Here is a 24,395-nt window from a genome sequence, read left to right as displayed (position 1 = left end):
CCCCAGCGAGAAGAAGAAAGCAACGGGAAGCTGAAGGAAAAACAGGTCAGAAAGTCAATGCCATCAGAAAGTCAGTGGGCACGCTCTTGAGCGATCAGTGCTGTGTAAGGGAGAAGCTCCCACTGAACTCTGAAGAGACAACAAGGGCACAGGTCATACAGTTGGAATGACACCGAAGATCATACAGAATCACAGCTCCGTTTGACTTTGTAATGAGTGGTAGTAACTGTGAATGCTGTAATCTGGTTTTTAACTTTTAGATTTAACCCTTACTAAATCTCAGAAGATTGACATAGACGGGAACTGACACAGAAATAGCATCAGTTTTGACAATCAAAGTAAAGGCATAGATGACAGAGGTTAGGAGGCAAAAGAAGACGGGAGAAATAGAAGGTATTAATTTTCTCAATTTTATCCAAAACTGGTAAGTCAAGAAATGGTGCTCTACATGTATTTATTATCTAGAGATATGGGGGTAACCACTCGTAGATCTAAAAGCCAAACAAAAGACAGTGAAGTGGGGGAGGATGTGCTGCGTTTCATTTTAAGCTCTTCTGTGTCACTGATTTTCAAACCACATGCTTGTATTAGTCTACCATCAGGTAGGGAAAAGAAAATAAATGTCTACTCCACCAGAAAAACTTCTAACACCTGATAAAGACTCATGACCAAAAAGCCTACCAACTTTATCCAACTCAGTAAACTTAATATCATCATTCAATTCAGAAGGAAGAGATCATAATAGAGTCTGAATCTTATTCTTCTTTATTTCTCCTCCTCCTTACTTGTACTAACATTTTTGGTCCCTTTAGCTTTCTAGCATGAATAATCAATTAAAAGTATATATATAAAACACTAGTTTTGTTTACAAAACATAGCCTTATGTTTCCTCGTTTTCTCTCAACACAGAAAGAGTAAATCAGATTTTCATTTCCATGTGGTCTAAAGTTAAACTAAGTTTTAAAACCTGTGGGCATTGCTGCTATAGAGAAGAAATTACCTCAACCACCGATTTACCAACAACCAAAGACAACCTTGCTAAACCCAGCACAATGACTACCCTTCAATTGTGTTCATCTTTCTGTTGGAGACTGCTATACGTTTCTTAGACTTCAGGACTCAGGAGCGAGGTTTCCACGTAGACATTTATGGCGATGTAAAGAGATGAAAGCTTGGAGTCTAAGTTCCCCAAAACCAGAAGGGTAAATGTTCATGTTAGGTGATATTTAGTTTTGGTCCAAGAGAACTCAGCAAGGTCTCCAGTTCAGGCTCATCCGCATCCATACCCAGGTCTGTACTTACACTATGTTTGCAAGGTCAAGTGGTCTCTCGGGTTGCTCAGGAAAAACAGGATGCGGGGGCTCTCTGGTGGGTACACACCCCAAAGATTTACTAATTGCATGGCTCAGCTTCTTTGCAGGGGATTTCTGTGTCAAAGTAGAAAATAAGGAAATAAGGAATTAAAGAAATAAGGAATTAAATCTTCAAAGGCATGAAAAAGAATTTCAAAAGAAATGGAGACAAGAGCTATAGAAAAAAGCTTTTCAAATACCAACTACGTCTCATTATAACCAACATCAATGGGTTCTGCAGAAAGGAATCTACTATTGTCCCAAGGTCATCTGTGGCCCTTCCCGTCTGCTTCCTTTCTCATCGCTACATGCAGTCATACTACCAACTTAACATTAACTTTCCTTTTGAACGGCCCTATGTACCCCTTTGCATAAAGTCCCTCTCTTTGGTATGATGTTCATTCCCTCACCGGAGTCAGAAATTTTTGTTGAGCCAAAATGCTGAGAGCTCGTGGCTTTTTAATATTAGCAAATTAGCTGACTAACCACATGGCAAAATGTGCCTATTAAGAGAATATTCCCAAAATAAATGTGAGGCAGAAAATTTGGTGTTAAGGGTCTGGCTATGAGTACAGACACACATGAGTACCCTCCCAGGCAGGCAGTGCACATCAGGCCTGTGACTACATTACGATATGCTGAGGTATGAAAATAAGCTGGCATACTAATATATTTCTGTGGAACGTAGAACAATACTCGCCAAAGCCAAAAATGATCAAGTCTAAGATTTAATAGTAAATATGCACCAGGTAAGCAATATGCCACAATTACGGCTTCATTACTTAAAGGAGGCTTTTATAGGATACTGACTTTGTTGTCCACCCAATTCCCTTTAAGTAACACTGCTGTCTGAGATTTTCTTGGCAGGATATTAATTGCAGAGAAGTTTAAACACTTCATCCTACTGCCTCTGCAGTGTATTGCTGTATGCCACCTTGACTGGGAAATGGAACTTGCTTGCAGCCGTATACCTCATCCATACCATGTCTCCATTTAACTTTCATATGCTGCTTGCGTGTATTTTAATACAAAACAAGCAAAAATCTGTTTGCCTTTAAGCAAAGTTAGGTGAAGTTGGTTAATACATTGTTTAAAATAAAGATGGGATAATATCAATTTCTTCAGAAATTTCATATATTGACTCCAAATCACCTACCACTATCCCTTTCAACCCATTAAATTCTGGGGAGTGTCTAAATCAGTGGTTCTCAACCTTTCTAATGCCACGACCCTTTAATACAGTTCCTCAGGTTGTGGTGACCCCCAACCATAAAATTATTTTCGTTGCTACTTCATAACTGTAATTTTGCTACTGTTATGAATCGTAATGTAAATATCTGTGTTTTCCAATGGTCTTAGGCGACCCTGCTAGCGGTTCTCAACCTGTGGGTTGCGACATTAGAAAGGTTGAGAACTGCTGCTGTAGAGCCTAAGACCATCGGAAAACACAGATATTTACATTATGATTCATTAACAGTAGCAAAATTACAGTTATGAAGTAGCAACGAAAATAATTTTATGGCTGGGGGTCACCACAACATGAGGAAACTGTATTAAAGGGGCACGGCATTAGGAAGGTTGAGAACCACTGGTCTAAACGCAATCTAATTTCCTGAAAATCATATGAAGATAAACAAAGCAGAAATTCTGAAAACGCCCCTCCCTCCCCCAACGGCTGTCCACTGGCCCTTTGTCCAGCGACTAACTGTAATGTGAGTGATGGCTCCTCCTCTAACCCACCACCTACACTGCCCCCAGACATGTCAGTCTTCTGCTTAAAATCTTTCGAGGCTGACAATCAGTTATAGAATAAGATCTAAATCAATGCCATCACAGTCCACAGCTTTCGTACCCGGCTCCTGCCTCTCTCCTCACCCTTCACCTCACCCCGGCAGAAATGACAAGCTGCTCAGGTGAAGCCAACACACCGCGTCCTCCTGGCTCTCGGCATCTTGGCACCTGTCCTCCTGAGGGCTGCCTTCCCGGCCTGTTCCTCTGTAAACGTTCTGCTCAGCTCTCAAGGCTGCTTACAGGTGCCTCTTCCTCTGTGAAGACTTTCCTTACTGCTCCATACGTCAGCGCCCACCTTTCCGAGCCACCCATGTGCCATGTACAGATTTCCAATGGTGCACTTCCATGTTCTAGTGCACTCTTTAACTTACATGCCTCTCTCTGTTAGACTGGTGCTCTGGAAGGGCAGGTTCTACATTTTACTCATTTGTGTATTTCTAGAACCTGCTCTATAACTAAATATGCTATTTGAACAAAGTATTTGCCTCGATGAATTTTCTAGATTGCGTTTTTCCTGAGCAAAACATATGCTTTACTTTTTGAGTTACGATACAAGGAGGAGACAATCAGAGGACATCTGAGAAGATCTAAATTCGCCTTTACAACTAAACACCACATCTGTAAGCCATGTATTAATTTCATGACTTTGTGCTCTATCTGGGAACCACCTGGGCCATTATTCATGCAGACATGAGATGGATTAGCATATAGACTGCTTTAGTTGCATCCTGAGTAATAACAGCCATGAAATCCCAGGTTCCGTACATACATTTTATAATAAACATTAAAATAACTACATGACTGTTAAAATGAAAAATGGTTCCCTTCGCCCCACCTCAGACTCTCCAGCAGTATGCTTGTGTGCTTTTGAAAATGTTGCTTTAGGTCAAGGCTTAAGATTAGATCCAATTTCAAGTCTCAAAAATATAGATAGAAAGGTAAAAATCAATACAGCAAAGTCAATTCTAAATTATTAGAGTACATCAAGAGAGGCTTGATATGTAGGTAAGGAAAAAATTAGAAATAAATATATATAGGAATTAAAATATTAACTGTGGGCTAGCACCAAAACAAAAAGGGTGCTACCCTGAACACTTCAAAGATGCGCATTCAATTAGGTTGTCTAAATCTATATATATAAAAGCCTAAGCGACCATTACAACCGGTTGACCAAACAACCGGTCGCTATGATGCGCACTGACCACCAGGGGGCAGATGCTCAACATAGAAGCTGCCCCCGGGGTGATCAGTGCACTCCCACAGCCAACCTCCTGCGGCCAGCCAACCTCCCACAGTCCCTCCCCATAGCCGGCCCCAATCACTGGCGAGGGAAAGGGACCCCACCCATGCATGGATTTGTGCACCAGGCCTCTAGTAGACAAATAAATGATTTCCTTACAAAGATCTCAAAGACTGGATTCTGATATAGACCTGAAGTGAATTTCATGGTGGAGTGCGGTTAAGAGGCTAAGAGTAATGAAGCCTGTAGAAAGGTTCGAAAACTGCTGCGATGGCAAGATGGGGGCATGACCTCATCTGCTCCTTGGTCCCGAGGGCAACACCCGCCCTTGGTAGCCAGTCACTGAATATTTATGGCTCTGAAGAAGGGAATGAGGGAGGAGGAAAACCTCCAGGCCGAGGGACTGGTGTCTCCCACACCTCATTTACGCTACTCTGCCTCCTCCTCACTCAGACTCTAAAACTGATATATGAAGAAGCCTTACCCTAGGAAATCAAACCTCCTCCAAACACTTTTAGGCAATGATTTTCAACTTTTGCGCATTTCCAATACCCTAATCTACTTCACCTAATTTCAAAACAATTCCTACCCTCTCTTAAATTTTTAGACTATGTTTTTACAATTAAAAATATATCAGAGTGTATAAAACATACATGTACAGTTTAAAAAGTTATAAAACAGATATTCATCTACCCACTATTCTTCCTGAGAAATAGAACATTATAGTCAGTTTGGAGCCTCGCCATGGGCCCTTACCTAACGGCCCACTCCCACCGCCGGCTCCTCTCATGATAATCAGAGTCCTGGATTTTGTACTAATTGTTTCTCTCATTGTATTCTTTTAGCAATTATGTGTAAATAACATGATTCATTTACTACATGTTTAAAACCTATATAGGCTTACATTTTTTTTCTGCAACTTGCTTCTTTCACTCAGAATTATGCTACAATTCATCCATGCTGACATATGTAACTGTAATTCATTTTTTTCACTGTTTGATTGTACTTCATTACCTAATTACAGCCTAATTTATACATTCATCCCGCTGCCAATGGACATTTGGGTAGTTTCCATTTCCTCCTGGTTCACAATGCTGCTGTAAGCTTCCTTGTCCGTGACTCCTGGTGGCCATATGTAAGCATTTCCTAACAGTGGGATTACTGGGTCATGAGTTATGCACATCCAGTTCCACTAGGCACTGCCAACTTGTGTTCCCGAAGTGGCTGCAGTAACTTCCGCTCCCCTCAGCTGCAGGAGACTTCCCGCCTCTCCGCATTCTGGCCAGTCCCGGTTATTGTCAGACATTTTAATATTTGCCGATCTGGTGGGTGATAAATAGTATGTGGCTTTAATTTGTAATTCCTTGGTTACTGAAAGGCTGAGAAACTTATGGGCCATTTGTGTTCCTTTGTCTGAAATTCCCGTCCCTGTCTTTGGCACCGTGCCTTGCTGGGCTGCCTCTCTCTCGGTGATCTGTAAGAGTTCTTTATGTCTTTTGTATGTTAACTCAATGAAAGTTATGACTTGCAAACTACTACTTTAAGGCTTGTTTTTCACTCTATTTGTTCTTTATGAAGTTGTCTTTAAATATAACATCAGTCCCAATTTAGTAATCCTTTCCTTTATATAGGGTGTCCCCCAACAATGTGTACACACTTTAACAGTTGATAACTCAGTTAATTTTCATTCGTTTTCAGGTATAACTGATTTGAAATAATGGGGGAAGCCAGACTAAGCTTTGAACAAAGAAAAAGTATCCTAAAGTGCCACTAGACTTTTTTTTTTTATGGGGATTAAAGATAAAATTTACCGTATAAAACCAGCAACAGTCAACAAATTGAGGGCACACAAATACCGAACAAAATGATTATTGATGTTGGCGATTCCATTACTTCATGTTATCAGCAGTGTCTGGACCAGAAGGGTCATCAGTTTGAAAACAGGCATTGACAAAAAAGGTATTCATTTCTATAGATACTTTTAAATTTTGAAAATGAACTGTATGTTAATAATTACTATATAATCAAAGTGTGTATGTATTTTTGGGGGACACCCTGGATTTTGTACTTTTGTATCTTAAGAAATATTTCCCCATCTAAGATTAGAAAGACAGTGCTCCACATTGTCTTCTAAAGTTTTAAAGTTTTTACATTTCATATTTAAGTTTCAATCTACTTAGAAATGCTTTATTTTATAGATAGGAGGAAAGAATCCAACTTTATTCCATACGGATAATCAATTGCCTCAAGATCATTGAATAACTATTCCATTATTTTCCAACTACATAATCTATTTCTATCCCTGTACCAGTGTCAGATGATTTATTTTTTTTTTCATTTTAAGTTAATTTTTTGGGCAACTGTAGTCTTTAAATTGACTCTTCCATTTTTCCTCCCTCTGAAATGGAAGTAATGTTTATTAAGAAATTATTGTCAGGCCCTGGTCGATGTTGCTTAGCGGTTAGCAGGGGTGGGCAAACTTTTTGACTTGAGGGCCACAATGGGTTCTTAAACTGGACCGGAGGGCCGGAACAAAAGCATGGATGGAGTGTTTGTGTGAACTAATATAAATTCAAAGTAAAGGAGCGGAGGGGAGAGCAAGAGAACCCTCCGCTCTTTCGGCTCCGCGGGCCGGATAGAACAGCCGAACGGGCCGGATCCGGCCCACAGGCCGTAGTTTGCCCACGGCGGCTGGGTTAGAGCATCAGCCAGCGCACTGAAGTATTGTGGGCTCGATTCTCAGTCAAGAGCACATACCTGGGTTGCGGGTTCAATTCCTCGCCTCGTCAGGATGCGTTTGGGAGGCAACCAATTGATGACTCTCTCACATAGATGTTTCTCTCTCTCTCTTCCCCTCCCTCCCTCATCCCACTCTCTCTCTACAAAAAACAAAAACAAAAACAAAAAAACAAAAAAAACCATCAATGGAAAAAAATATCCTTGGTGGGAATTAACCAGAAAAGAAAGAAAGAAATTAGTGTCAGGCACCCAGTAGGTGCTTTGCACACATACATAGGCTCATTTAACCCTCCAAATAGTCTTATAAATTAGATGTTAACGGTCTCAGTTTTATGCGTGTGAAAACTAACACTCATATAAATAGGCCCATTTCATTCTTCTCATGGTACAACAGGTAAAACTACTCAGAGCACGAACTCAGAGGGTACACAGAAGTTGGGAGAGACAGCCTGAGACAGTGAGACATTCTTGCAAGGAGTCAGAAATAAACGAGGGACACCAGTACCACAATGGGAGTCATACAGGGGAAACTGGGCTGAGCTGGGTGTGGGAACACAGAGTTTCCAACTGAGGGGCAGACTCCAAGGTGGAGGGCGGGGGTGACTCATGCCATAACCGCTGCCTGTGTCCCTGTGCCAGGGCTGAAACTTGTTTTGCTCGCATTACTGTGGACCCGGCACTAAGACATCTGAAAAAGCAAGTTTGTTTGAGCTCAGATGACTGTATTTTCAATCAGCCTCGAGCCAATTCCTTGCAAAGCACAGTCTTCAGCCCAGGAACATGCTGGCAGGCCCTGACACTTGGGAGCACAACAGCCAAAGGGAAAAAGCTCAGGATCGTGCCTCGGAGGCCATTCCTGCCATGTTCACTTCAAATCACTCTCTCTGAGTACATCATCCTGGGCGTCAAGCCGCCATCTGAGGGGATCCAGGTAGAAACATAAGCCTATGAAGTCCTCAGACAAGTCGGGAACCTCCTCGAACTATTTTAATATGAACACTGACCACAATATCAATCAGCATCTGTACCCTCATTCTGTAACTTAAAATCCTATAGCTCTAATCATGCCTCAACTATGTTCATGTCATAGTCAGTTAGTACTTTAGTTGCATCTTATTTTAAGCCCAACAAAATTAGTCATTATTATTTTATACATGATGCTTATTTAAACTTATTCACATTTATCAATTCCACTGTGTGCCATTTCTTCTTGTATCTCCCTTCTTCCTCATTAATTTTCCCCCCAAAGTACATCCTTTATTAGCTCCTTCAGCAATGGTCTATTGGTAGCAAACCCACTGAGACTTTTTCTGAAACTATATCTTTATTTTTCCTTTGCTCTTGAGCAGATGAGCTAGGTACAGAATTCTAGGTTGATCTTTTCGTTTTATTCTTCAAACCCTTTAATCATCTTTCACATTTTCCATTTCCCTAGATCTGTGTTCAATGTTCTCTACCCCAGTTAATTCCTTCAGATCTATTTTTCATTCCATAATTTTTGCTGTAGCTGTCTCTAATTTGCTATTAAACCCCTCGACCGAGCTTAACCTTAGTATTTTTATTTCTAAAAGTTCAATTTGGTCCTTTCTTCAAATTGGCTTGTTCCTTTTTTAAAATGTCACTCTTCTAAACTTTATTCAATATTGCACTGGGGTTCTAGCCAGCATTAAGACCAAAAGGGGGAAACGTATGATTAGTATTTAAAAGTACAAGGAGTGGGAGGGAGGAAACAAAGAAAGCTGTCAGTATTCGCAGGTGACATAATTATTATAGAAAATCCGAAAGAATCTGAGTACAAATTACCAGAATTAATGAGCAAGTGAAAGAAGATGACTATATAGTGGATTAAAATGCAGAAATAATGTGCATTTCCATATACCAGCAACAAACTGTTAAGATACATATTTCAAAAAAGATAGCATTTGCACGACTATATACATTTGCCTAAATTAATTGAATTACATACTTAAAGTGGGTGCATTTTATTGCATGTAAGTTATATCTTAAAGAAACTACAGGAGGAAGGCACCATTTGCAACAGCAACACCAATGTAAAGTACATAAGAATTAATCGAACCTATACGAGACCTTCCTGGTAAAAATTATAAAGCTGTGCTGAAAGCCTGGAGGCAGCAGCTGAATCTTAGGTGCTGCACAGAAGTCGGGAAGGGGAAACAACGGCTTCAAAGGCATGGAAGTAAGAAGACAGGGTGACACAAGCACCTGCACGTAGTTCAGTATTGTCACAGGGCTGCCTGTGAGTGAGAGAGAGGAAACCCCAGACCAAAGGTGTAACTGTAAACGCTTTCCGAACATTACTCCACAGGAGTAAACGCCAGTGTGTTGTAAATCATCTCTGGTTTAGAAGCTGCTCCGAGCAGACACTGAGCAGGTAGCTCTGGCTCACATGAAGTAACAGTCTGCAGAGCAGGACAGACTGAGGGAGAAGTGTGACCAATACGTCAGGAGCTGGCAAACAAAGGGTCTAATCAGCTCCCAACAAAAGGAGCAGAGCCCCTGAGCGCCACGGAAGTATATTCACGGGCAGCCAGAGGCCCAGGGGAGGCTGGAGGTTAGGGAGAGCATGAGGGTTGGAAAGTCAAGACCTGCCATGCGCTCCTTTGTACAGCGCTCTCTGTGCGGCCTGGAACGTAACAGGCACCAGACATGTTTACTGAGGGCATACCAGGGCAGAAAGCTCTGTGCCTGGTGTAGACGGACCACGGTCTGACTGCCCCTGGGCACGCAATGACTCCAATGCCTGTTACACATACGGCCATAGGTCAAGACAGGAACAGAGCCAGCCGTCAGTACCACATGATACAGACACACCAGCCAGGAACCAAAGGCAACCACCATGATTATCTAGCACGGCTCTGACACGGGGTTTCCCCAACTGGTCTGAAGATAAAAACATTCCTGCAGCGCTTGTTTAAAAACAAAACCAAACAGCAGATTCTTTGGCCTCAGCCCAGACCCACTAAGTTATACTGCCCAGGAGAAGAGCTTGGTGCTTTATATACTTAAGCAGCAGCTCAGATGATTCTTTTCAGGCAATTTTTGGAAGCACTTCTCTAAAAGTTCTTGCCAACACAAAGAGGTTAAAAAAAAAAAAAAGTATAAAGACTGGAAAATGACTAAGTTGTCTCCTATAGACGATGCAGTTATCTACCTAGAAGTCCAAAAAAAAAAAAAAAATGAAAAGAAAACCGGACTGAAAATTTATTAGAACAATGTATTGCAGAAAAGCCAGTGAAATTTCCAGATAGAAATGTCCCTAAGACCACTGAATATAGGCGTCTCAACCTAGACAGAAAGCCTGGGCTGGAATTTAAAATGGCAGAAATTGATTGGCGCCCAGGGGGTCATCGCCCACCTGGAACTGCGTGAGAGCGTTCCGAGAGGGGGCACTACCAGACAAGAAAGGAGCCCAGGAGAGAATGCCGCAGCCTAACATCTGCTTTGTCGGAGGTAATCAAAAGGTTTAATGAATAAACAACACGGGAACGTTGCATAATTGGACATTTTGTAGTCACTAAGTGGAGATAAAATTTAATGACTATACAATACACATATATTAAATTTATGTAGAGAAACAGCTCTACCCTAAACCTGTACCTATAGGTCTCACAAAGTTCTAGATGAACAGGTAATCATCGCTGATGTATCGGAGTTCATGTGGAAACAGACAAGCAGCCCTGGCCGGTTTGGCTCAGTGGATAGAGCGTCGACTGAAGGTCCCGGGTTCGATTCTGATCAAGGGCACAGGCCCGGGTTGCGGGCTTGATCCCCAGTAGGGGGCATGCAGGAGGCAGCTGATCAATGATTCTCTCTCATCACTGATGTTTCTCTCTCTCCCTCTCCCTTCCTCTCAATAAAATAAAAATTTTTTTAAGAAGAAAATACATTAAAAAAAAAAAAAAAACACGAATAAAAAGAAACAGACAAGCAGTTCCCAGTGCCGTCTCCGGAGAAGCCCAGTCCTCCCACACGTGGAGGAGGATACACACGCTCCGTCCGGCTCAGCTCTGGTGGCCACTGTAAGAACCAGAAAAGATCTAGAGCTGGGGAAGGGCTGTGGCTCGGTGACGAATGCTAGAGGAAATGGCTCATGTGAAGAACTGCTGGGTTTGGGTGAAGCCATAAATTTCTCTGCAATGGAAAACTTCCTTGTCATCTCTCTGCCCTAAGAATAATCAGAGTACAGTTGGAAAAGATGCCTTACTGTTTCATAAGCCACACACCACTACTGTCTTTGGTAAGCATCCATCTTTTTAAACAGCTGGGTCCATTTCAAATGGTCTGCCTTCTAACCCATCACTTTTGCAGCTGTAAATGGGTTTAAGAATCAATAGTACAGCCAAATACCACAGTCAAATGGGGCCAGTGTTCAGATGCTAAAAAGAGCAATATTTAAAACATCCCCATCAGCCTATTGACGACGACGATAAATGCTGTCAGGACACCTCTAGCCTATTCCTCCACCTCTCGGATGACCCTGGAAAGTCCATAATTTCAGAGGGAGGCCTTGGCCAGTGAACAGCCAGTTTAGCTGTGGGTCGGGAGAGCTCTAGGCCACTTCTCCCAGGCTGTCAGACCACCACTAACAGGAGTCAGGAGAGGATGCCAGGGCTCTGCCCGAGCCAAGCCTCACAGCGGCAGCACGGTGACCTGCTTTGGAGACTGTCTGGGGCCAATTCCAGCACAACCTTTGGCAGGGGTTATGCTTGTTTCATAAGACATCCAGGACCCCTGCTGGACCCTCATTCCCATTAGGCTCTGCACTCCCCTGACATGGCCCGTCTCCCACTGACCCTCCACTCTCAGCACTCTTCTACTTGTCTTCACGGTCCACCACCAGCACAATCCCTTCTCTCGCTGAGAATGTCTTCTCTGAGTGTTGTTTCACCTTCTTGCTCTCGGAGGAAAGCCGGCTTTCCCTGAAGCCTGGGCTCCCCGAAGCCATTCAAGCAGCAGCTGCTTTCTCCCCCAGATATCTGGATCTCCAGGCGGAGATGTCCTCCGAAAACCTCACTGCCTTCTCAGGTCCTTTCCCCTTTTCCTTAAGCCCCTGTTCTGAATGTCATGTCATCAGACTCAAACCCTAAATATCCCTCCACAGTGGAGTCCAACATTACTGCTGACTTCAACATCCAGACAGGTGACCTCCCCAATACATGAGGTGTAGTGGGTTGAATGGTGGCCCCCAAAAAGATATGTCACATCCATATCTCTGGAACCTGAGATTACCCTTTGTGGCAAATGAGTGAACAGTACTTTTTATGGTTAAATATGTAGTTAAGGATCTTTTTAAAAATATATTTTTTTGTTGATTTCAGAGAGGAAGGGAGAGGGAGTGAGAGATAAAAACATCAATGATGAGAGAGAATCACCAATTGGCTGCCTCCTGCACGCCACACAACCGGGGCATGTGCCCCGACCAGGAATCTAACCGTGACCTTCTGTTCATAGGTCGATGTTCAACCACTGAGCCATGCCGTACGGACGTGTTAAGGATCTTGAGAGCAAAACTTTTTCCTGGATTATCTTAGTGGGCCCATAACACAATCACATGTGTTGTTGTCAGACAGACATCCAGAGAACAGAAAGAAGAGGAAGAGGCGATATGACCAATGAGGCAGAGACTGGAGTGAGGTCGCCACAAGTCAGGGAATGCCAACAGCCACCAGGAGCTGGGAAAGGTCAAGACCGGTGTGATGGCTAATTTAATTGTCAACCTGCCTGGACTACGGGGCACCTAGATATTTGGTCAAACATTATTTTGAGCGTTCCTAAAAGGGTGTTTTTGGATGAGATTCAGATATAAGTCAGTAGAATAAAGCAGATTTCCCTCCCTAATGTAGGTGGGCCTCATCCAATCAGTTGAAAGCCTGAACAGAATGAAAAGGCTGGCCCTCCCCTGAACAAGACAGAATCCCTCCTGCCTACCTTTGAACTGGGCCATTGGCTTTTTCCTGCCTTCGGACTTAGAGCTGATACACCGTCTCTTCCTGGGTCTCGAGCCTGCTGGTCTTGGGACCAAAACTACATTATCAGTTCTCCAGTCAAAGGCCTTCGGACTCAGCCTGGAACTACACCATCAGCTGCCCGGGGTCTCCAGCTTCCCAGCTCAACCTGCCGATCTGGAGACTTATCAGCCTCCACAATCACGCGAGCCAATTCCTTATAATAAATACCTTTATATTTATATATCTCCTCTTGGTTCTGTATCTCTGGAGATCACGGCTGCCCTAGACATCTTGGTTTCAAACTTGGGACATCCAGAACTGTGAGAGAATAGATTTGTTTTAAGGCACCAAGTTTCTGGTAATTTCTATGGCCGCCCTAGAAAACGTGCACGCTGGTGTTCACTGAACTACTCTCCCTCAACAACCTTTCCCCCACTCCACACTGGCCACCAGTTTCCCAGTCACATCACAGAACATTTTAATGTCACATCATCTAAAATCACAACTTTGAACATCCCACTCTGATACCAACTTCTAGCTTCCTAGCTGACTCCTGGTACCCTTGCCTTCGGCCGCAGTGGGATCTCTACTCCACTGAGCCTCTACCTTGAATCAATCCCTTGTCTCCCTCAGGGCGTCATTTCTCTCTAAACAACCTACTTCCTTTGTATTGTATTCATTTCTCTGTATTTTACGTTCCCACCAGCGGTGTATTAGGGTTCCTATTTCTTCACATTCTCATCAGCACTTGTCACTGTCTTTTTTTTTTTTTTCTTTAATCCTCACCCAAGGGCATTTTCATGTATTTTTAGAGAGGTATGTGCCCTGACCAGAAATCAAACCCAAGACTTTTCAGTGAAAGGGACGATACTCTTCTCAACTTAGCCACAGTAGCCAGGGCAATGTCAGGTTTTGTGTTTTTTTTTAAATTTTAGTCATCCTTGTGGGTGTGAAATGTCATTGCGTTGTGGTTTTGATTAGACATTTCCCTAATGACTATTTCTGTTGAGCATCTTCTCATGTGCTTATTGGCCATTTGTGCATCTTGTTTGGAAAATGTCTATTTAGATCATTTGCCCATTTTCCCTCCAGTTAATTTACTTTTTTTTTGTGGTAAAAAATTCATGACATAAAATTGATCATCTTAACCATTTTATTTATTTATTTTTTGTTCTTGTTAATCTTCACCTAAGGATATTTTTCCATTGATTTTTCTTTTTTTTTTTTTAAATCATATTTTATTGATTTTTTACAGAGAGGAGGGGAGAGGGATAGAGAGTTAGAAACATCAGTGAGAGAGAAACATCGATCAGCTGCCTCCTGAACACCCCCCACTGGGGATGTGCCCGCAACCAAGGAACATGCCCTTGACCGGAATCGAACCTGGGACCTTTCAGCCCGAAGGCTGACGCTCTATCCACTGAGCCAAACCGGTTAGGGCTTTCCACTGATTTTTAGAGAGAGTGGAAGAGAGAGGGAAAGACAGAGAGAAACATCGATGTGAGAGAAACACACTGATTGGTAGCCTCCTGCGGGAGTGCAGACCAGGGCCCCAGCAGGGGAGGAGCCGGCAAGCAAGGTACATGCCCTTAACCAGAATCGAATCGAACCCGGGACCCTTTGGTCCACAGGCCGATGCTCTATCCACTGAGCAATACCAGCTAAGGCTTATCCATTTTATTTTAATCCTCATCCAAAGATATGTTTTTTAAAAATTTGTTTTAGAGAGGGAGAGAAAGGCATCGAAGTGAGAGAAGCATTGATTGGCTACCTCCTGCATGTGCCCATGTTAAGTTTATTCACACTGTTGTGAAACTGATCTCCTGAACTTTGTCATCTTGTAAATCTGAAACTTTACACCAATTAAAAAACAATTCTTGCTTTCCTCCTCACCCCGGCTCCTGGTAACCACCATTCTACTGTGCCTCTGCCCATGTTTACATTGGGTTACTTGGTGTTTTGTGCTCTTTTTGAGTCGTAAGAGTCCCTTATAATTCTGGATGCATCCCTTATCAGAGATATGATTTGCAAATAGTTTCTCCTTTTCAATGGGTTGTCTTTTTACGTTCATGACAGTAGCTTTTGAGCATCAAAGTCTTTAATTTTGATGAAGTTCAATTTATCTGTTTTTCTGTTATTGCTTGTGCTTTTAGTATCATGTCAAGGAAGGTGCTCTACACTCCAAGGTGACAAAGATGTTCTGCCCTAAAAGTTTTCTGGCAAAAAAACAAAACAAGTCAACAATCCTAATTGTTCCAGGTCTATAACAACAGGATTTGTTCTGATTTCTTAAAGGAAATGGTTTAATATCACTAATGCCCAAACAGCTACAGCTACTTATTAAAAAGAAGAAAAAAAATAACAGAGATTGTTCAATAAATCCAAATACTTCCTCATTTACAGATTGTGAAGAAAAGGATAAGTAACTTGTTCAAAGGTGAAGCCTGCCATCTGCTGGGGGAAAAAGGTGACATTTTCACAGCATCCAGAGTTCTAGAACTACCTCTACTGAGGCAATCTACTAGCACTTCACGTCATCCGTTTCTCTCTCTGGCCCTCGCTCTCTTTCTCTGCCACAGAGTGACTAAGGGGAATTCAGTCAAAGTTCTCTGGGTAAAGTGAAGGCGGGGGTAAGCAGAGTCGGAATGTGAGGCACCGGGTCAGAGAATGGGAATAGGTTTATTTCCAGCCGCTTTTTGTATTAAGAAAGGGTTAAGAGTTATGTATATTTTACCATAATTACCAGGAAGGAGGGAAGGGAAGTGGGATTAACTGGGTCACCTTCACTATAGGACTCCACCAGGCCGCCCTCTGCCCTCACTCCCTCCTCCCCGCTCCTCTCCCAATCACTGGTTGTGTTTAGAGAAGTCCTGCTGGTGCCTGGCTCAGCCCCTGCCCTCCCGCGTTTCCTGGGAGCGACAGACTCCATAGGGCACACCTCCCCCAGCTCCCAGGGCCGTAAGGGACGCGGCTCTGCTCCCTGCTGGAAAGGCCCACACTGGGTGGGAGTGTATTCAACTCAAGGGCTACCAGCAAGTCCAATTGTTTCCTCACAATCAATTTTAAAAATTTGAAATAACTCCTCAGAAAAATAATAGCATTTACAATGTAACAAGACTCAGATTAGGATATTCTATTTACCAAAATTTTATGGTTAACTGTAACTGAAAAAATAATAAATTTTTTATCTCTAACACATCGTCAGATGTAGGAAGTATACACTTGGGTTGCAGTCTGTTCTTTTTTCACAAAAAAACACTAATCTCTGATATAAACTTACTTGCTTTTTCTTGGTTAAGTTTTATGAAAGCTAACTAGGAAAAACAACAACACACACACACCACTTTTTTTGTTACTTAATACTTAAAGTCCAGTAGAATGACCAGGCTTAACAAGCTTGATCTTGAATTATACTAATAACCAGGTGTCTCAAAAAAATGTATATATACTTTAATATCTGATAGTTCAATTTTGAAAGTGAAATGTATTTTAATAAACACTGCCTTTAAAATTATTCAAAGTGTGTGTATATACTTTTGAAAGACACCCTATATTTTTCTACCCTGTAACAAACAAACCAACCAACAAATGAAAAAGGTAAAAACTCTGGAAATAAATTGAAAGGGAAGAAAATGTATTGGTACTAAGCTTGTTACCAGATTTATAAGCACAGACATCAACCTCCACCTAAATAGTGTATGTAAAAGACTACTTTTGAAAGTAAGGACACCAATGTGGCAACTGTGAAATATAGTATTTTCCCAACCTTAGGCAAAAATGTAACTCCTTTATATCATGCAGCTTTCTTTGCAATATTTAAATTAAATTTGCCTAAAGAAAGAACTTTAAATCCTATTTAAAGCTCATAGCATAAGCATTGAGAGGGATACCTTATAGAATTTTAAAATAAGAAGAAACTCGCTTTTTACTTTGAAAAGGGACATTGTAACATTCCATTTAACTGAATTATTTCAAGTGTAATAATATCTCCATCTTCTAGAACTTTAAAAATTCTGCTTTTAAAATCAAGTGATGAAGTACAACATATTTGCAAACCCAGTCCTGAATGTAAGTATTAAGATCTTATGACACCGAATCCTCATTTATAGGCATCTAACCCCAAATAGGCCCACGTGCTGCGACTGATGAAACAGACGAACAGTTGGGGACACAGACTGAAAATAAAGCAATTACCCAAGAGGAATGCTCCTTCATCTGGTGTTGGTTGCTGTGAGGACCACTGGCATGACCACGCCAAAAGCAGTTTTGGCAGAGCTGGTAGTTGTGGCACTGCTGGCATCGGTACCGGAAACCCATCATGCTCTCACAGTGGCAATAGGAGCACTCCACGGGGTGGAAGACTTGTGGAGGGCGGGAAGGCAGGGACGAGAGAAGGGCAGAGGACGAGGAATGGGATAAGAGGGAGAAAAAAATCATTTTCATTTGGGGAATAAAGTCAATACAGTAGAAAACCTAATCTAATATATTTTTTTTAAAGATGAAAACAAAATTAGAACTGAAGACTCCAGGTTGTCTCCTAGTTCATTTAACCAGCCATTTACTAGAAAAAAGGGAAAGACAGTAAGAAAGTAAATTTTTCAACCACCTTAGAAAATAGCCAATTTCTTTTTTTTTTTTTTAAATATATTTTATTGATATTTTACAGAGAGGAAAGGAGAGGGATAGAAAGCTAGCAACATCGGTGAGAGAGAAACATCGATCAGCTGCCTCCCGCACACCTCCCACCGGGGATGTGCCCGCAACCAAGGTACATGCCCTTGACCGGAATCGAACCCGGGACCCTTCAGTCCGCAGGCTGACGCTCCATCCACTGAGCCAAACCGGTTTCGGCGCCAATTTCTTTCTTTAAAATGAAACTCATGTTTCTCAAAATTTAGATAAAAATACAAGTAAGGAGGAAATTGGAACCTTCACTCCAAAGTTTCTTTTCCAAGCCTGCTGGTTTTTGAAGATAAATATCACTGTTGGTTGTATGCTTCCTTCGCTAACATAAAATCCGTGAGAGCCAGGGCGTATATTATATGTCACTGTTACCTGCAAATGGTATTTTACACAGTACCTTGGACTGAAGACCTGCGAAGGTTCGCTGAATGAAATACTACTACATACTTGCACACAAGTGGTAACTGGTAAAAAGTAACGCTAGACATGTTAAAATAGCAGTTTTAGCTGAGAGCTCTAAGTTGCAGCAAAGAACTAAAGTCCTCGGGACCACGGAAGGGACAGTGACTGGAGGAAGGGAAACTCAGGGATCTGCGGCTCTTCTCTCCACCTCACTGGGCTTCTTACCTTGTGAAAACTGTCAGGTGGTGCTCAGGACTCAGAGGGATTACTGGATTCTCTTAGAGCCTCAAAGTCCAGTTGACGTGGACAATGCACAGCTGTGTGTTATAGATGGCTAGTCATACTTTTATTTTTAATTAAATTTATTGGGTGACACTGGTTAACAGGATCATATGGGTGTCAAGTGTACATTTCTATGTTACAAGATCTGTATATTGATTGCACTATGAGCCACCACCCGAAGTCAAACCATCTTCTGCCACCATATAATAGGCCCCTCCCACCCCCCATTATTCATACTTTTACTAGTAAATGTTGGTAGCATATTCGTTCCCTCTGGCAAATCAATTCTGAATGGAAGAAATGAACGTCAACAGGAAAGAGGGATACAGTATTCAAATCTTCATCTGAATGACTCTTTCTAGCACTGTATATACAAAGCCAATCTTCTCTCAATTTTAAGAATTTTTAGTTCTGCATATACAAAGCCAATCTTCTCTCAATTTTAAGAATTTTTAGTTCTGCTTCCAAAAATATATATTAACACATTGCGGACCAGGAGTTTTATTGCTAGCTTTACCCAGTGGCCAGGTAAGTTTCTATTGAACGAGTACAAAAAAAGTTTTACATAAATGTTAAAGGCATACTTTAAAGTTAAATACCCATTGCATTTTGAAGTTATTTATTACATGTTCTTACAAGCTAGTATCTTTTTAAAGAATTCTCGTGATTGGCCACAAGCCTTAGAACAGAAAACACGAGAATTCTAGTGATTGGTCTGCAATGTGTTAACTAGGGTATCGAGAGTCAAAAAATAAATGAATTGAGCACTAGGTAAGGAACACAATATAATAAGATCACTAAGGACCAGCCTAGCCGGTGTATTCAGTGGATAAAGCGCTGGCCTGCAGACTGAAAGGTCCCAGGTTCATTCCGGTCAAGGGCACACGCCCTGGTTGTGAGCTCGGTCTGCAGTAGGGGGTGTGCAGGAGGCAGACAATCAATGATTCTCTCTCATCATTTATGTTTCTTTCTCTTTCTTACTCTCCTCCCTTCTCTGAAATCAATAAAAATATATTTAAAAAATAAAAATAAATAATTAAAAAAAAAGATCACTAAAGACCAAAAGAAAAGCAAAATATGAATGAGAGATACAAAGGACAAACTTCCTCTAAAAGATTCAAGCTTTGGTCATCAAACAATTTCTAAGGAATCATGAAAATGCTGAGTCTGTGTTCCAAATTAAAGCTACACAACATAGCAGAGTTCTGCCAGACAATACTCTCCCAAATCAATCTAGAGCTAACATCAGTGCAGTCAACGTAAGTGCAGCCAATGTTTATAATTCCATATACTTTTGGTTAATATTAAAGGACATATGTACATCAATATTAAATTAGCAGATATATTCCGATAATTTTGAACATGTATGTCTATGTGATTTTTCCTCTCTTACAAATGAGTCGACAGCCAGCCATTGCTCACATTAGTCAGTGGACTGGGTGACCAGGTGGAAAACGCTGAAAACCAGAATGAGGAAAGAACCAACGTGTGCTGGGTCAATTATAAGTAAGACTAGTGGCCCAGTGCACAAAATTCATGCATGGGGGGGGGGCTGTCCCTCAGTCCGACCTGCACCCTCTTGCAATCTGGGACTGCTGGCTCCTAACCGCTCACCTGCCTGCCTGCCTGATTGCCCCTAACCACTCTGCCTGCTGGCCTAATCAACCCCAACTTCCCCCCCTTCTGGCCTGATCACCCCTAACTGCCTGCTTATGCCAGACAGATTGCCCCCAACTGCCCTCCGCCGGCCTGCTCGCTCCCACCTGTCCCCCCTGCCAGCCTGCTTGCCCCCACCTGTCCCCTCCCCTGCCGGCCTGATCACCCTCACCTGGCCCCCTCTGCTGGCCTGCTTGCCCCTACCTGCCCCTCCTGCCAGCCTGATCACCCTCAACTGCCCCTCCTGCTGGCCTGATCACCCCCAACTGCCCCCCCCCGCCCCGTCAGCCTGATCACCGCTAACCGCCTCTGCCTCGGACCCGCCACCATGGCTTTGTCCAGAAGGACATCTGGAAGGTCTCCCAGTCTAATTAGCATATTACTCTTTTATTAGTATAGATTAGGTTTTGGTAAAGTATTCTTTTTTGGAAGAATGCATCATGTGATAGTTATCTTTTGATACGACACACTTGAGTTAGTAAGCCAGTATAAAAAGCACAACTTTTGCTTAAGCAAATAAATATCTGTCCTCATGAATAGAACTTCAATGCAATTTGAGTAATAAATTTCATGAGAAGGAAAAGGCCCAACAACAAAACACTAAAAATAGCATAATTTATTTCTCACCATAAATATTAAGATATGTAGCTAAATGTTAGTGTGATAGGTAATGTTTTATTTTCTATGTATTCCAATCATTTCATAATACTTCTCGGTCTCTAAAAATATATCAATAACCACATAAGAATGTAATCAATAAATAATACGAAGTCGCAATAAAATGTTCATATGAATAATAATACATCAAAGCAAATAAGATTTTTCTACTTGGTATAGCAGATACAAAATGATTTTATGAAAATGAACTGGCTATGAAACTACTAAAACACTTAAGGGCTCTAAAAGTAATGCCTCCAGAAGAACCAACAGTACTGTAATAATTTAATAGTATAAATCTCTATCCAAAAACCCTATTAAAAATGTTAGCTGTTTGCCATGGCTGGTGGTTAGAGTGTCGGCCCCTGCACCAAAGGATCACAGGTTGGATTCCTGGTCAAGGGCACGTACCTAGGTTGCCCGTTCAACCCCTGGCCCCAGTTGGGGCGCATGTGGGAGGCAACCAATCGATGTGTCCCACACTGGTATTTCTCTCTCCCTACCTCCCTTTCACTCCCTAAAAAAATCAATGGAAAAAGTGTCTTCGGGTGAGGATTAACAAACAAACAAACACATAAAAAGATAGCTATTTCACTCTAGTCAAGAGATTCTGGACCTTTAAAAAAATAACCCTGAATCTAAGGTATTTATAAACTAAAGCCACAGTTAAAAAAAATAAAAAAGTGCCTGGCCTATGTGACTCAGTGGTTGAGTGTCAACCTATGAACCAAGAGGTCATAGTTCGATTCCCAGTCAGGGCACATGCCCGGGTTGCAGGCTCGATCCCCAGTGTGGGGTGTGGAGGAGGCAGCTGATCAATGATTCTCTCTCATCATTGATGTTTCCATATCTCTCTCCCTCTCCCTTCCTCTCTGAAATCAATAAAAAATCCTATCTAATAAAGAGGAAATATGCTAATTGACCATCACTCCGTCACAAAGATGGCTGCACCCATAGCTGAGGCCAAGTTCCCATAAGGAGCCTTAACAAGCAATCAGCAGGGACCTGAGGCTACGCCCTCCCCCGCCCCCATGGGGCTTGACAGAGGACCTCAGCCCACCTTCCACACCCGGCAGGGCTTGACAGGGGACCTCAAGGTGCACTTCCCGTCCTGGTGCTGGGCTAGGGGACCTCAGGCTGCTCCCCCCACCAGGTGGGGCTTGACAGGGGACTTCAGGCCACATCCCCCACTGGTAGGGCTTGACAGGGGACCTCAAGGTGCACTTCCAGTTCTGGTGCTGGGCTAGGGAACCTCAGGCTGCTCCCCTGGCCCCAGCACCAGGCCAGGGGACTTCAGGCCATGCCCTCCACTAGGTGGGGCTTGACAGGGGACTTCAGGCCATGCTCCCCACCCCAGCACCAGGCCGGGGGACCTCAGACTGCACCCCCTGCCCCAGCACTGAGCCAGGGGACCTGACTGCACCCCCCTGCCTGGTGGGGCTTGACAGGGACCTCAAGGTGCACCCCCAGTGCTGGGTCAGGGGAACTCAGGCCGCGCCCCCTGCCCAGGGGGGATCTGAGGCTGTACCCCCCTGCCTGGTGGGTCTTTTTTTTTTTAAATATATTTTATTGATATTTTACAGAGAGGAAGGGAGAGGGATAGAGAGCTAGAAACATCGATGAGAGAGAAACATCGATCAGCTGTCTCCTGCACACCCCCCACTGGGGATGTGCCCGCAACCAAAGTACATGCCCCTGACCAGAATCGAACCCGGGACCCTTCAGTCCGCAGGCCGACGCTCTATCCACTGAGCCAAACCAGTTTTGGCTGCCTGGTGGGTCTTGACAGGGGACCTCAAGGTGCACCCCCAGTGCTGGGTCAGGGGACCTCAGGCCATGCCCCCCACCCAGTGGGGCTTGACAGGGGATCTCAGGTCTTGTTCCACACCTGGCAGGGCTTGATGGGGGACCTCAGGCCACCCCCCCCCCCCGTCCTGGTGCCAGGCCAGGGGACCTGAGGCTACATTCCCTGCCCGGCGGGGCTTGACAAGGGTGGGACTAGCCAGGTCTGGATCTATCCCAATGAGTGGGGGGGGGGGGGGGCAGCCAGATATGGGTCTCACGTGATTTTGAGGCGCACGTGGGTGGACGGGGACTTGACTCTGGGTCCTGTGGTGTGCCCCAGAATCTGACAGGAAGAAGGTTTTCATATACATTTTACTAATTTTCTTTCATCTCTGACACTTCTATTATAGAGAAAGGGCAAATAGCAATATTAAAATATTTCCTCTAATTAATCCCCTTTTAATGTGCACGAATTTCGTGCACCGGGCCACTAGTATATATATATTTTTTAAGTATGGATAGCGGAGAAGATAAAAAAGTAGATGTGTGTTTCATTCTTAGGAAGGGAAAAAAGAGGCCTTTGCTTTTTGGTGCCTTTCAGCTACTACTGTTCTCTGTGGGGAATGAGGAGAGACAGGAAGAACCTTGAGAGAAGGTTACGTAGAAAAACCACAGCCTTCCCTTTAATAAACTCAAACAACCTACACAAGGAGATAAACTGATAGCAGCAGCAGAAGAAATTAAGACGTTACTAAGAGATAAGTGCCATTTCAATACCAAGTGGAACAAAGATTTAAACCAAATTACTAGAAAGGATACTGAGAATAACTCAAGGTAAAATAAAAATTAAAGGAAAAAAGGGAACACGTGTGAAACCCAGTACTAAATTCTATCTAGCTACTTTCCTTCAAACGATTAAAAAATAGTTTTGGTTTTAGTGGTTGATATTGAATATATCCAATTTTTGACCTATGATTTTTAAAAATTAAAGAAAAAAAGAAGCCATGGCTAAGTCAGGTGGACTCAAGCCAGAAACAACCCCCTGGAATCTCAGGGGAAAAGCCTGGAGTTTGAACCAAAAACTCTTATGATCTGACTAGAGGCCCAGTGCACGAGATTCGTGCACTCCGTGGTGGGGGGGGGGGGTCCCACAGCCCAGCCTGCGCCCTCTCCCAGTCCGGGAGCCCTTGGGGATGTTCAACTGACAGGGAGCGGGCTTAAACCGGCAGTCAGACTTCCTTAGCCACTGCCGCTGCGTTCACCAGCTGTGAGCCCTGTGGAAGTGCACTGACCATCCGGGGGCAGCTCCTGTGTTAAGTGGTCAGTGTGCATCATAGCGACTGGTTGTTCCGCCGTTTGGTCGATTTGCGTATTACCCTTTTATTATATACGATACTAGAGGCCCAGTGCACAAAATTCATGCAAGGGAGGGGGGTCCCCTCAGCCCAGCCTGCACCCTCTCCAATCCGGGACCCCTCAGGGCCTAAACCAGAAGTCAGACTTCCCTCTCACAATTTGGGACCGCTGGATCCTAACTGCTCACCTGCCTGCCTGCCTAATCGCCCCCCACGCTGGCCTGTTCACCCCTAACTGCCCCCCCACCAGCCTGGTCACCCCTTACTATCCCCCTGCCAGCCTGGTCGCCCCAACTGACCCCTCTGCCAGGCTTGTCACCCCTAACTGCACCCCCCGCTGGCCTGGTTGCCCCTTACTGCCCCTCCCCTGCCAGCCTGGTCACTCCCAACTGCCCCCCTTGCCGACCTGGTCGCCCCACACAGCCTGTTGTTCAGTTGTTTGGTCATCTCTCACTAACCCCCCTGCTGGCCTGGTCGCCCCACG

General features: G+C 43.4%; 1 protein-coding gene across 33 annotated transcripts in view; it reads right to left on the bottom strand.

Moving 5' to 3' along the window:
- Positions 1–24,395, bottom strand: part of DTNB (dystrobrevin beta) — a 164,875-nt gene that overhangs the window by 90,854 nt on the left and 49,626 nt on the right. For all 33 annotated transcript variants that reach the window (XM_080686161.1, XM_080686147.1, XM_080686146.1 and 30 more), the window contains exons 8-9: positions 17,286–17,452; positions 1,303–1,427 (exon numbers count right to left, since the gene is read on the bottom strand). In XM_080686161.1, coding sequence (XP_080542287.1) covers positions 1,303–1,427; positions 17,286–17,452 — 292 coding nt within the window. The remainder of the gene's footprint in view (positions 1–1,302; positions 1,428–17,285; positions 17,453–24,395) is intronic.

The sequence above is a fragment of the Plecotus auritus genome (genome assembly GCF_963455305.1).
Source record: "Plecotus auritus genome assembly, chromosome: 8".
NCBI classification, from domain to species: domain Eukaryota; kingdom Metazoa; phylum Chordata; class Mammalia; order Chiroptera; family Vespertilionidae; genus Plecotus; species Plecotus auritus.
The sequence above is the reverse complement of the archived record's forward strand: the minus strand, read 5'-3'. Positions and strand labels throughout refer to the sequence as shown.